This window comes from Setaria italica, chromosome III, assembly GCF_000263155.2.
Source record: "Setaria italica strain Yugu1 chromosome III, Setaria_italica_v2.0, whole genome shotgun sequence".
In the NCBI taxonomy this organism is placed as follows: Eukaryota; Viridiplantae; Streptophyta; class Magnoliopsida; order Poales; family Poaceae; genus Setaria; species Setaria italica.
The window spans coordinates 18041483-18055516 of NC_028452.1; the positions used below are offsets into that span (position 1 = coordinate 18041483).

General features: G+C 45.4%; 2 protein-coding genes across 2 annotated transcripts; both read right to left on the bottom strand.

Moving 5' to 3' along the window:
• Nucleotides 1–431: 431 nt before the first annotated feature.
• Nucleotides 432–1588, bottom strand: LOC105914080 (calphotin-like). The gene is made up of 3 exons (XM_022825593.1): nt 1333–1588; nt 891–1220; nt 432–770 (listed from the first exon to the last, which is right to left on the bottom strand). Exons 1-3 carry the CDS (start codon nt 1400–1402, stop codon nt 583–585), a joined length of 588 nt encoding a protein of 195 aa, XP_022681328.1. The 5' UTR covers nt 1403–1588; the 3' UTR covers nt 432–582.
• A 2929-nt stretch (nt 1589–4517) lies between these two features.
• Nucleotides 4518–12695, bottom strand: LOC101770514 (mitochondrial proton/calcium exchanger protein). The gene is made up of 15 exons (XM_004961842.3): nt 12512–12695; nt 11270–11916; nt 10850–11162; nt 10475–10621; nt 10282–10370; nt 10106–10198; nt 9471–9597; nt 8703–8767; nt 8451–8622; nt 7301–7513; nt 7130–7177; nt 6871–7017; nt 5537–5619; nt 5073–5188; nt 4518–4979 (listed from the first exon to the last, which is right to left on the bottom strand). The coding sequence occupies exons 2-15, from the start codon at nt 11866–11868 to the stop codon at nt 4894–4896; spliced, it is 2298 nt and encodes a 765-aa protein (XP_004961899.1). The 5' UTR covers nt 11869–11916; nt 12512–12695; the 3' UTR covers nt 4518–4893.
• Between the last annotated feature and the right edge of the window lie 1339 nt (nt 12696–14034).

Here is a 14034-nt window from a genome sequence, read left to right on the forward strand (position 1 = left end):
GCGCTAGCGGCTGGGTGGTGGGGTTTGACTGTTTGAGCGATCGGATGAGCGGGCCGGGGACGGGCGGTTACTGCAATGCTCGACGAAATATGTATGGGCCAGGAGACGGGAGAGCGAGCAAACTTTGTTGGCCGGACTTCGATAGGCCGACAGCCCAGAAAAAACCCTTGGCGAGAAGCCCACTTGGTGCATGGTTCTCGACCAAAAATGTATAGGAAGGTGTTCGTCTAATCGTCTTTCCATTTCCGGGCACCAAATGTCCAAATGTACAGGAATTCTCTTTCTATTCCGTCACGGGACATTGAGGACTTGTGGCGACCAGGAACAGAAGCGACACTTGCGATTAGAAGGTCAACACGATCCTCTGAAATAAGGAGGAGCGGAAGAAGAGCAACGCATGCGCAGTTGATACGCATGGGACAAAATGAACATTACACGAATGCAGCTTCGTACGGCTTTATTTCACGCTAAAACAATGGGACTATCTCCGATACATATGTGGAACATCTAGCACTCACACTGAACAAGGGTATCGTCCGAACACTTTGAGCAGTACAAATACAATCGATGCTGTTTATGAATTCACCATTCCTCGCATGGAGGCGGCGCAACCACCGGAGGCTCAGCCACCGGAGGCGCGACCGGAGGAGCCACGACCGGGGGCGCCGCCGGAGCCACGACCGGAGCGCCGACTGGAGCCATACCGGCCATCATCATGCGGCGGTTGGCGGCCTTCTTCTGCGCCTCGCAGAGCGCCGGCAGCGACATACCTGCATGCACCCACCAAGTTTAATTTCAGGACCGTACGTGTGCTAATTCTTAATCGTCCACATGGAGAGGCGTTAGTGTTGATCAAGAGATACGATCGATGACACGACGCGGTCACGCACCTTCAGCGGCGGCGAGGGTGGCGTAGAGGTCGACGACATTGGGGCACCCGTCCCAGCACGCCGGCGAGCAGAGCGCCCGGAGGGTGCGGCGGTCCTCGGCCGCGGCGCTGGCCACGGGGAGGCCCAGCGCGGCGCGGTCCACCCCGCAGGCGCGCACGCAGGCGTCGGTCTCCACCCACCCGGCGGCCAGGCCCCGCGCGCCGCCCACCGCCGACGTCTGGCACCGGTGTGCGCCCTCCGGCGTGCGCTCCAGCACGCACCGCCGCCCGCCCGACGATACCGCGAACGCGCACACGTCCGGCGGCAGCTCCTCGCACGCCAGCTGGGCACCTGCGCGCGGATCCGTGTGCATTAGTTTAGACGTAGTTACCGGCCGCCATGGTTCTCATAGCGTACATCCGTAAACGAATTGAAAACGGTTAGCGTGGCACAGTTTAGTTACCACGAGCCGGCTGCACAGCGACGGCGATGACGACGAGAATGGCGAACGCGGCGGTGAGAGTGGAAGCCATTGACGGTGCAATCGATCGACTGATCGAGCTAGCTTGCCGAAGATCAGCAAAGAGCCAGACGGCTAGCTGGATACGGGAAAGGGAGCGATCGTGTTGTTACTACTTGGTTTGTGTTGATGAGTTGGTGTGTGATTGAGGAGAGCTGTGCGTTTATATCCCACGAGCACACGCGCGAGAGGTGTCAGGTCTCAGGTGTAAACGTGCGAGACGACGCCGGGGCACGGTGTCTAGCAATGACGGTCTGAACCGCAACACCGCCTGCCGTACCCGGCCTCTCTGACCTGCAGGGGCCCTTGGTTTCTCAGAAGCTTGGCAAGTGCTTGCGATTCACCGTATCGTCCAGGGTTTCACGGGAAAAGGACGTTTTCGTGTCGGCTCGTTACATGCGTCACGCGCTAGGGGGCTCATTTGGTTATTAAAACCCGACGTGAACGAGAGGCTTTGCGATCTGCGGAATGCCGTGTCGTCGCATTCGCTTCACCCGATTATTTTGGGTGGAGTCTTGTGAGTATGAAGAGACCTTGGTCCATCGGGGGGTTATTTTCAGTGAATTCTTCCGAAGAACCAATGCGATTCGGCTTCACACGGCAGAGCAGAGTTTTGGTGGTTGTTGCATTGCAACGACACGTTGCAGATTTGCTTCGGCGATTGCTGCTACCGAATCATACAACAATGAAACACGCAGGCGCCCCTGGATCCTTGATGGCTGCACCAAATTGTCCGTCTCAAGGGAAAAGTTTGAGCTAAGACCATGCAGGTCAAAAGGTAGTTTCACAAACAAGCCGTTTCAAATGTCCATGCGTTTGAAACTTTCTTCATTAGATTTCTGCTGGTTGGTGAGGTGCACGCGTCAATTTTAGTCCAGCACATTTGCTGAAAGAAAACGAAGGCAAGAAGGAGCCTCTCAGATACTTTCCCACAATGTTTTCTTCACTAGAAAGGGGCAACCTTCCCTCAAAGTGCAAGGATGAATGTAGAGGTAACAATACATCATGGATGCTCCCAAACATAAGCATCAGCTGCCAAAACACTGGTGCCAAATCTTTTAAGTGTCTGACCTGGTGCCAAACAATGTGAGCTCCAGCAAGTCCTTTCTGCTGAAACTCGTGAATCAAAATAATCGGGATAGGTTTGCAGAGTGAATTCTGCCATGGATCTCAGCAGACATTGTATTCTTCAGCACCTTAAAGGTTGCAGAAAGATAACGCAGTTGACAATTGCATCATGGATCCTGGCTCCTAGTATCAGAATTCAGAAATCCTAGTAACACAAAGTGCAAGGATGAACGTGGATGTGATGCATCACAGATGCTCCTAAAAATAAACATCAGCTGCCAAAATTTTTGCTTCACTCTGCGGCAGTTTAAGTAGCGGCATCAAATGGTCTGAAATTATCAGATCCAAAAACCGAAGCATTAATTGGTTCGACTCGCGACATGGAGTAGACCGGTCCAGTATCCAGACGTCCTTCTAAAGCCAGCAGCAAGCCTATTTGCTAATGCTAGCACCGAGTCATGCGGCTCAAAACAGCGGACATCATCGTCCCGCACAACTCCGATCTGAACCGACTGATCCAGCAAACCAAACAAGCCATTAGTGTCTGATTAGTGGTCTCCCAAAGGGCGAATGTGCGTGATTCCGTTCAATGCAAGCTCCAGCAAGTCCTTTCTGCTGAAAGGACTGCAACAAAATAATCAGGGCAGGTTTGCAGAGTGAATTCTGCCATGGATCTCAGCAGGTAATGTATTCTTCAGCACCTTAAAGGTTGCAGAAAGATAACGCAGTTAATAGTTGCATCATAGATCCAGGATCCAAGTATCAAAATTCAAAATCCACAAGCACAAAGTGTAAGGATGAATGAAGAGGTAACATCGCAGATGCTCCCAAAAATAACCATCAGCTGCCAAAATATTTGCTTAACTTACGAATTTAATGTCAAATATCAAAATGTCTCAACGTTTTAGTGTCTGATTAGCTAGTCTTCCAGAGGGAGAGAGGGCGAGTGTGTGTGCTTGATTAGTTTCAATGCGATATCCAGGCAGTCCTTTCTGCCCAAAGCCTGAAACTAATGCAACAAATTAATCGGGATATGTGCGCAGAGTAGAGCCTGCTATGGATCTCAACAGGTCATGTATTCTTCAGCACCTTAAAGGTTGCAGAAAAGATAACGCAGATAACAGTTGCATCATACATCAGTATCAGATTCAGCAATCTACAAACACGCAACTAAAAAAAGGAAAAGAAAAAAAACCAAAGAAAAAGGTATGAGAGCATCTCAGACAACAATCCCCAATGATTTCTTCACCGCGCAGCTCAAAGTGCAAGGATGAGTAAATATGGATGTAACATCACTGATGCTCTGATGAAAACAAACGGAAGAATGGGGCAAAAATCGAATCCCACAGCACGAAAAACCATAGCTGATTAAAACGGAAAAGGTAGGCCAGAAGCAGGGTGGAGGCCCCGGCCGCTCGTGAAGTGATGGATGAATTCAACTAGTGAAGGAGTCGCGGAGGCGCCGAACCGGTGGTGATGGGGTTAAAGAGGCGCGCGCGGGCTTGGAGTACAGGCCGGCGGCCGCGGCGACGTGCTCGAAGTGGCAGCACGGAGGACCGCCGCCGCCGCGGCCCGCCGAACTAGCAGAGGAGGGTTTGTTTTTTTTGAAACCCTAGGAAAGAAGAGAAGAGACGAGGCACAGGTAGCGGCGGCTTCGCGTATTCCTTTGACTATTTGGAGCCGGCGGGCGAGTCCTAGCCCTAACTTCCTAGTGGGCCAGTAGTTTAAGCACCAGTGGGCCTTTAGGCTTTCATCTTGGGCTAGATTTGCAGACACGCCCCGTGCTGGTGCCGATTCTTTTTTTTTTCACGCCCGGCAAATTACACTGTTTCATCGTGATGGCAAATTCTCAAATGGCTAGCGATTCCTCCATGCCGCAATAAATATACATGATACTCTATTGGTGCCAGTGACATACTGACATGTTTGACAGTTGACACCGAGTCACCAACGGCATAAACGGATTTCTTGTGTACCGAATGAATGCGAAGGAATTATCTACTCGTAACGTAGAAACACACACACCTTACACCCCAAAAGACAAACATCACAAACAATGCTTAACCCAAAAACACCCATCACCAGCTATTTTAGAATTCGAGATAGATTCAATATCTTCAGCATGGAGGGTAGCTTAAGACCAACCGAACTGTATTTCCACTTCCACAGCAACCATCCAAAACTTCGGTTGCGAACTACCTGCCGGACCACATCTCTGCGTCTTAACTTATGCATGTCACCACTCACCATCTTTACAGCAAGTCTTCCTTAGTCCTTGCGTATCACGAGCCATCCTACCCGGGTCTATGCCTAGAGGATAGACGCACAAAAACGGCTGTATTGCCTTTTGATTAACAAGGCACCGCCATCAAATAGCTGACATGTTTGTAGTCTTCTGCCTGAAATAATACGCCACCTATCGCGGGTTGCTTCCAGCTACTGCCGTGCTTCCTCTTCCTCCTCGTTGTGTTCCTCTGTTTGCGATGCTAGCCTCACAATATCTTCCACCAGGATCTTTCCTTCTGTAGGCATACAAATACAAAAAAAGACTCACGGTGAGAAAAGTGCTATGCAGCTAGAGCGAACAGATTGCAGGTGCCAGGGGGCAAACGGACCTTTGTCCTTGGAAAGGTTGCTGATGAGCTCTTGCACGCCTTCCTTTCCAATGGTGTCCTTGAGATAGGCAGCCGCGGCGGCCACCTCCTCGGGAGTCACCTTGCCATCATGGTCCCTGCACATGGAGTGCAAATTATATAATCATGCTGATGATAAATGTCCGAGATGATTTCTATCTCGAACAGGAGAACCACTCATATATGTGCAATTTAATTGAGAAAAACTGTTCTGCTTGATGAAGGATGTGTCTAGCATATCTCATTCATGATTTAGCTATATGAAACATGGCAATAACGATGGCTTGATACAAGAAGGAATAATAATTCGCAGGGCATGGATGGGTAAATCATAGAAACAGGTGCAAAGAAATATGCCACTCAAGAACAGACGCAACGACGTGCCGCATCTAAACAAAATACAAAACAACATATAGTAAAATAACTTCAAAATAGAAACAACATACCTATCAAGCAGTTGCAAGCGGTTTCCAATTTCTGCATCCACATCATCAATCTCCTTTTCTAATTCTTGAAGCATAGCATCAACCTGAATGCAGCAAAATTGTAGGTGATTCGAGTGAATAACCAATCCCTGAATCATAAATAATCAATACCACTGGTAGGTTGCCTACAGAAACCCCTCCAACTTCTTTTGTGAGACTTGGATGCAGATATCAATCTTGAAATTAGATATCCTTTAAGGCTTTAACTTTTCTAGTGAATAGTGAGATTCGATACTCCCTCCATTTCAAATTTTTAGTTTTCTTTTAAGTGAGCATATAGACCAAGTTATAAAACCTAGAAAATACAAGTAAATGACCAGGCTATTCCTATTTTAAACACATTGGAAATGTGTGAGAATACTTAAGGAGGGTGAGTCTGCAGAGGATATGAAAAACTAGGAAAAACATCGATGTGTTCACACAGATGCCTTATAGTTTGAAAGATAGTATGTCAATCAAAAGATAGGGTAAATGGTAGTTTATTTTATTTCTTACTAAATGTAGTTTATTCTGTAACTGTTGGCATCTGGCCAAACAAGTATTAGCATAAAGAACATCAAACTGTTCTAGATTAGTATAAATGGCACCAAACAAGTACAGATCAAACCTAAACCCCAGTTAACAGTTGTCCCTCATATTTCTTTTCAAGCATGCATATCCCAAGAGCACATGGAGAATATGAAGATAAGGTCATGGCTGACAACATTAAGGTAAAATTTTATGTGAGGTATTCAGGTCTGAACCGTCTTTGTTATGTATATACCCCTTCATTAGCAATTCCATTGCAATTAGCAGTTTACAATATAAATTAAATGACTCTCATCAGAAAATCATTGCAGCAACCAAGTGGTGCATGTTTCCTGTATGGCCTACTAAAATGTCAAAAGAAATGGCCAATTCAGCCAGTGAGTTTGTTATAGTTAACGATTGGATCCATTTGTTATGATTATTATCTCTAAGTACGTCTACAAAAGAATCGAAAGACATGCTTTAGAGGAAAGTTTGATCAGGCTTTTTAAGATCCATTGATAATCTACCCTTGAAACTAAAACTCAAAGGCCAGGGTAATTGCTAAGTCTCATAAATGATAGGCCAAAGTACTTGATAGAACTGTCTATTATAAGTGTCAAGTAGCATTCTGCACTCTTATCTCTAAACTTTTCAGATATGTCAGTAGTTTTAATGTAAATATCCAAACCAAGTTTAGCAGCAGAGAGTAGTACCTTAAAAACATACCACAGCAGATATGTAATTTTTTTACTATAGCTATAACATGCATTAAGAGGATTTCTTACCTTCTCAATCAGCGCTGATGAGACCTTTTCTTCTGCAGCAACCTCAGCATCATGGTCTGGCTCTTCCCTAGCAGCAAAATATGCTTTCTTAGCTTCTTCTTCGCCTTCAGTACCCTCTTTCTCGAGCATGGAGTTATATAGCTCTATCTGCATTCAGACATCAGGACAATACCCTATTAAACCTCCATGATACTCTATATGTTATAAACCAGAAGGTGAATGCATGAATAAATTGCTCTAATTCTACTTCACACTATACCTCCTTGTTGACAAGGCTCAGGAACTCTTGACGCTCTTTGCTAACAGACTGCAATGCAAAGATGAAAATTAGATAAAGGTCAGAGAGAGAATACTGATCTATAATTATGATGATATTACTGTCAATATGTACGGTGACTCATAAAAGAATACAGATCCGCTAGGAACATACAGAGGCAGATGCAAGCACAGCCAATGCACGGCTGATATTACAGAGCTTTTCCTTGTCATGTTCTTTTGCTTTTCTCAGTTCTTCCCTAGCAGTAGCATCAGTCATTTCCTTCAACGCTAAATCTTCTTCAGCAGCCTCTCGTTCTTTCAGCTTTGCCTCCTCTTCTCTCTTTTGTTTTGCCTTTTCTTCTTTCTCTTTCTTCTTCTCTTCCTCCTGAATGTTTTAATACGTTTTTTAATATGCAGAACATCAACAAAAGCACAGATTGCTTATAATAAAATGATTCTATCATAAAGATAAAGAAATGCTGGTTCCTATTCTGGATAATTGTCAAGCAAACTAAATTAGCAGATCCCATTTAACTATTTTTTTTCTTATCAATAAACATACAGAAAGATAATACCTCGCCACATCAAATCTAGTATGAATCTTAAAAGGAGTTTATGTGAGTGTAGTAGGTCGAGATTAGAGACTGCACAGCAGGGAAAGCATAAACCATGAACTGGGACACTAAGCAGGGATATCAAGACGAGTTCTATTATAAAAACATTTTCAATTTAGTCTTTCGATTGGAAGAGTTCCAGCTTGATTTTGAAATAGCATAAACCGTGCACTGAGTCACATTAATGGCATCCTAGGGATTACCGGATTAGGCCCAATACCTTTAAATAAGCTTCAGTTTATCCACCAATCAGAAGCAATTGGGCATAATCTCTATTTATCCAAAGTCCAAACCAAATTTTGTAATTCATCCTCCTTCATCAGATTATCTAACACATGACAAGATATGAACAGGAAATCCCAAGAGGTTCAAGCATGGGATCCAGCATATAAGGTTAACTTTCAAAATTAACTATTCAGGCCTCCGGGGTGCATATAAGGTTGGGGTTGTAAAAAATACTAAAGACTATAGCCTAACTACTAGAGATAATTGAGTTTCTGGATTGAGTTAACCATAAATAACAAAACTAAGAGTAGCACGTGCCCAGCCCTGCCAAAACATGCAATAAGCACGTACAAATTCAGTGAAGGGAAATTCTCTATCAGCTTAACAGCACTACTCCCACGGTGGTTTTATATCTACCCAAGAATCACGGTCAAAGGAAGTTAAGAAAAAAGAATATTCTTTCAGTCTACAGTTCTACATCACCTTGATAAGCTCTTCCTGCATCTCAAGGAATTCCAATTTTCTTCTCCTCTCAGAAACTGAATCCTCAGATGGCAATACTGTCCCAACTGTATCCACAACTTCATCTGGTAGAGAAGATAGTGTTGCAACAACAGCCTCCTCAGGCTTCATTCTCCCAGACACAGTAAAAGCTCTGGAACCATTACAACTTTAAGAATGCAAGCACAAAAGGTAATAACATGAAAAAGTCGGAAAATATCAACCAAAACTTACCTTGAAAGTATTAGAAGTGAAGATGGCATAGCATGGTTTAGTGAGAGGTCCAACCAGTCTCGGAGCTGGGTACAAAATGAGGTTTTAATGAAGTTTAATAGTACAGTTTATCATGCATTTCTATAGCTGTTATATACACAAATTTTACTAACAGTAAGTTAGAGTAGTTTAGAATACAAACAGCAAGCAAAGATTTCAGATGTGTCTTAGTTGCAGGTGCTAGTTGTAAGCTGTAATTTTCCTTCAACAGTACATCTACATCAGACCTCAAACATATACTTTACACATAGTTTTTTGGAGTAAACGTATCAACTTAATAAAGAGAAGAGAATAGAATAGAATAGAAAAAGAAATGGCTTGAGCAAGCTTATAAAGGTCCTTAAAGTTAGCCACCAAAAAATTGTGTTCTTTGATAAAATAGAAATCCAGGTCTACTTGAATCTTCATTCCATATTACGAGTCATTCCAATTCTAAGGCATGATTGTGTTAGCAAGACCAAAGTTATCGCTGCCTGTGATGGCTGGAATATCAGAAATAACAAACTCTGCATGTGTTGTTGCAATTAAACTAAGGGTAACTAATGGAGTGAGAGTATTAGAAAAGTGTCAAAAACACAAGAGTGGCTGTAGTGCAGAACAAGAATGGATGACCCAAATAACTGTAACATGAATGGCCAGCATAAAGGTATAAGAAAATACAAGAACAAGTAAATAATTCATTTGTGACCCTATAACACTAGATCATGTGCATATCATAATGCAACAAACCTGTTGGCGCATCTCTTCAGTTGACAGCAGGCCAAGGTGACCACGTTCCCGGCAGGCTTGCCGAAGCTCTTCTTCAGAAAGAGATTCAAGTCCCTCAGCTTGAATCATCTTATCATCATTCTTAATGCTGCAAAGATAAGTACAAAGCAGATATTTTGCATCAGCATTTTTAGAAGAAAGTTAAAACTACAGTGAAGCTTATGCAAACACCAACAAAACAAACGGCAAAACAGCTAGCAACTCAAGTAAACAAATAAATAATCATGAGACTTATGAAGACAGAAAACAAATCTAGGTGCTGAACCTAAATTGTTATTTGACTACTAAATATCACCGCAGCACAGAGAGTTATAAACAAAATGAAGATACCAAATGCCTGATAAGCTTGCATGGCTACAGAACACTGCCCATTTGCAAAGTTAATTCATGTATTCTACTATTAGCAGTCAATCTAGAATCACTTGAACTTTCCATTTTGATAATTGTCTAGTAAGCTTTCTGAAAGAACTATCAACCCCAAGTTTCCATCACTGTTTAATCTACAAGATTGACCATTCCTATTATATTGGCATATGCAGATAAGAATCATGCATGTTAATTAGCTTTTGAGTTGGTCTTTTCATTTAAATACTTACTCTTGCAGTTTTTTGCGAAGCATGAACCTCAAGTAGTTGTCTGTACCAAATGGCTGGATACCCATATATTTGCACATATTTACCAAGCGTGGTCTGCAGGAAAATATCAATTAACTGTTTAGTCACTAGTGTAATTGTGATTATGAATTAACACAGATACTAAAGGAGTATATAACCTGCTCATGTTATCCAGAGTAAGTTCATCATTGAACAGCTTCGCAAAATTCAAGATTTCATCATTAGAGACGCGTTCACCTCTCCTAACCTAATTACAATCAAGGTATATATTATCCAACAACGAATATGGAAAGCAGTTAACTATACATACAACATAAGTATTCCAGTTCCAATGGAGCGCATAACTTATACCTTGTTCAAAAATTCGTCCAGATCTTCAGCTGTCTGTTTTGTTTCTCCACTACGCGAAGTTTGCACTTCCTTTGCCATTTCTTTTGCAGTATCTTGCAAAAATTTTGCATACTCCATCCTTGCTTTCAGTTTCCTTTTTAACGCTTCCTGTACGTGGAAAAAGAAGAATACCCTTGAGCCAATAAAATTGCACTTTGATAATGTTTGTGGTTCCCATGCAAATTGCACTCAGAAGGGTACGACACTCAACTGAATTAATTTAATGATCATGTACACGATATGGTTTGTCACATAATTTTTTGGCATCATTTCACTTGCAGAGACACATAACTAAACAATATAATTTCAGGTACTTACAGAAAGTCATGCACATACCTGTTCTTTCATTTTGTCCTGGAAAGTTGACGGCAGCATGTTTGGAAACAACTTGAGGAACACCGGTAGTAAGAACTCCATGAATGGAACAATGATGAACACAGCGAATGGTACCAGCCTGAAGATATCAGCTGTTGTGCGGGTTAGCTGTTGTCTCTCTCTTCTAGAAAGGCTCTTCCCGCCAGCAAGCTTCACCAGCAATCTTGATGAAATCTTAGCATCTGCCCAGAGTAGCTTTGTCCCCAACCAATAATGCTGCAGTGTCGAAATGAATTCATCCTTCCAATGCTTAAGCTTTGCAGCCCAATCAGCCCTTAACAAACAAACAAAAAGTTAACTTCATAGTCACGCTGTTACAGAAGAAAAGGACAGATAAATTTTCTTATAACTATCATGTAAGTAGGGAAGAAGAAGTGAGACCTGCTCATTGAAGCAACAGCTCGGAGAGCAGGACCGATGCCAAGAATTCTTCCCCAAAATTTCTGCATAACTGACTGGCCAGCCTTCAGAGATTCTTGTACCTGCTTAGCTTTAGCTTTAGCTTTTGCAGTGCTTAAGCCTTCCACAGCCTGATCGCATTCTTCTGGGGATGCCTCCTTTTTCTTTTTATTCTGCTTCTGGTCCTCACTCTGTTCATCATCCATATCCATCTTAGGTTGCCCTGCAGTAGCGGTTGATGCTGTGCGCACTGACTGCAACAAAGATCTAGCTCCCATGGGCAGCCCAAACTCATTCCTTCCGATTCCACGATGAGAAAGAGAAATCACATGAGCTGGACATCGCAGAAACCCATTACCAAGACCTAGCAGATCCTTCTTGATCAAATTCACACTGCATTGCTCCTTCTCACATTTGGAATCCCCAGAGCTTTGCTCTAGAAACTTCTGTGCTGTTCTTGGCTCAACCTCCAAACCAGATCTTCCACGTTGGAAGGTAGAGAAGGGGGAAGATGAGAGGATGGGTGTGTTAACATGATCCAAGAGATACTTCCTTCTCCTAATGATTGCCCTTGAAGCCATACTTGATTGCTTCTCACTTCACAATCGGGGGGCCAGGCATGCACAAATCTGAACAAATCAAATGGTTCAACCAATATGTAAATTGACCACATAGAATGAGGGGAAAAACTAACTAATCATTTCACTGGGCTCGATAGGGGTCTAATTCAATCTGATCTCGTCACTACCTCAGTATACAGCATAGACCCAAAATGAAGACTAAATCGCCACTGCAAATCCCCCCGCAACCCCACCCCCAAAAAATAGCGGAGAAAAGAGAAACTAAATTCATTGGGCTCGACAAGCGTCGTTTGAATTTCGATCCCTTCGCTACCACACTAAGCATAGAGCCCTAGACACCCGACATGGCCAAACCTCATCAATTTCCACCGCTAAATCCTTCAAGAAAAATAGCGAAACAATATTAAAGAGCAGCGCGCGGGATCACCACTTAGCGATCCACTACACCAAGCCACACCCGATTCTAAAGTTCGAACAGAAAAAATCACCAAAGCACCCCAAGACATTTGGAGGGCGACTCTACTAGTACCAAATGGAACCCAACAATTGGGGCTTTGAGGGTGGAGCTTGAAAGGGGCACAGAATCGTGGAGGCCGGAAGCATCAGAGGAGCGCCGGTGAAATTAGGCGGGGCGGAGGCTCACCTGGCGAGGGACGCGACGCCGACGAGCTGCTTCCTGTGGAGGGTGGGAGTGGGGTTTAGGGTTTTGGGGATTCGGAGGTGATGGGTGCGGGGGGGAAGGAGGAGCGAGGCGGAGGGAGGGATGCGGCGACCGCGAGCAGGCGCGTGGAGCTCGGGCGGACGGCGTGTGGAGTGGAGGTGGAGGACGTGCAAGTTTTTCCACATCACGTGTGAAACGGCCGCAGCCCTGCTGCCCCGCAGGCCGAGCCATTGGGCTGCAGGCCCAGTTTAAATGCAAGCACCCATTCGGCCCAAGCTGGAACGTCTCTCTCTCTCTCTCTCTCTCTCTCTCTCTCTCTCTCTCTCTCTCTCTCTCTCTCTCTCTCTCTCCCTCCGGGTCTGCTGCTCATGCTTTTCTTTGCTGCTCGTGCTTTCGCAGTCTGGCATCCTCTTCGGAGGATGATGCTTCCTAGAAAGGCACCACCACGCTCTAGCTGGGGGTGCACATGTGGTGAACCGAGATGATTAACGCTGGAATTTGGCCACTACGCCCCTTCGTTGCTCAGTCTTCCTCGTAACCATTGCCATCAACGTGGATTACCCGATCATTGCAACTAAGCTCCCCATCATGCGGTTTTACTTGCTCACATAGTTCGTCGTGCCATGGGCTTCCTAGTGGTTTCGCGCAACAGTGGTCGCTACTAGATTCCTATGGCAATATCTACGATGAGTTCCATAGACACTTGCGTGTCTATGACACTGCGTGCAGCCCCATCTACATCATGAAATTAGTCCAATGATTTAGGGCCTGTTTGGCATGGCTACACTCTAGAACTCCAGCAACTCCACCAAAAAATTCAGCCAAATACCTCAACTCCAAAACTTCATGGAGCAGCCAACTCCATGGAGCTGTAGTGCAAATGGAGGTAGAGTTTTGGAGCACCTCTTTTGCTGCTCCAAAACTCTCTCTTTCGAACCTCCTCGTGGAGTTGGTGGGTAATACCCACCAATGCCACTGGTTACACAAAAAAACGTTTCATTTTGTTCCTCCCAAGCTCCCACCCGCGCCTTATTTCCCTACCCGCGCGTCCCCCTGCCCGCCTAGCCCCGCCACCCTGCCCCCGTCGCCGAGCCCCACCTACCGCCTAGCCCCGCCCCCGGCGCCGCCCCGCCCCGTCGCCACCCAGTCCCGCCGCCCATCGTCGCCCCGGCCCCGTCGCCTACCCGGCCAGGTCGGATCCGCGATCACCGTCGCCCTGCCGCCCATCGCCGCCCGACCCCACCGCCGCCCGCCCCCGTCGCCGCCCCGCGGCCCTTCACCGACCCGTCCCCGTGGCCGCCCAGCCCCGCCGCCGGCCGCCCCCGTCGTCGCCCAGCCTGCCGCCCAAGCCCCGCTGCGGAGCTTGACGTGGACAACACCGAGCAGAGCGTGGCAGGAGAAGAAGATGGGATATTGTCGTTGTCAAGATCGGCGGATCTGGACTTAGACTAGTGAATTTCTTTTATGCGCGTAAGCCTCAGATGGTTTGCACGGGAGACACGGAT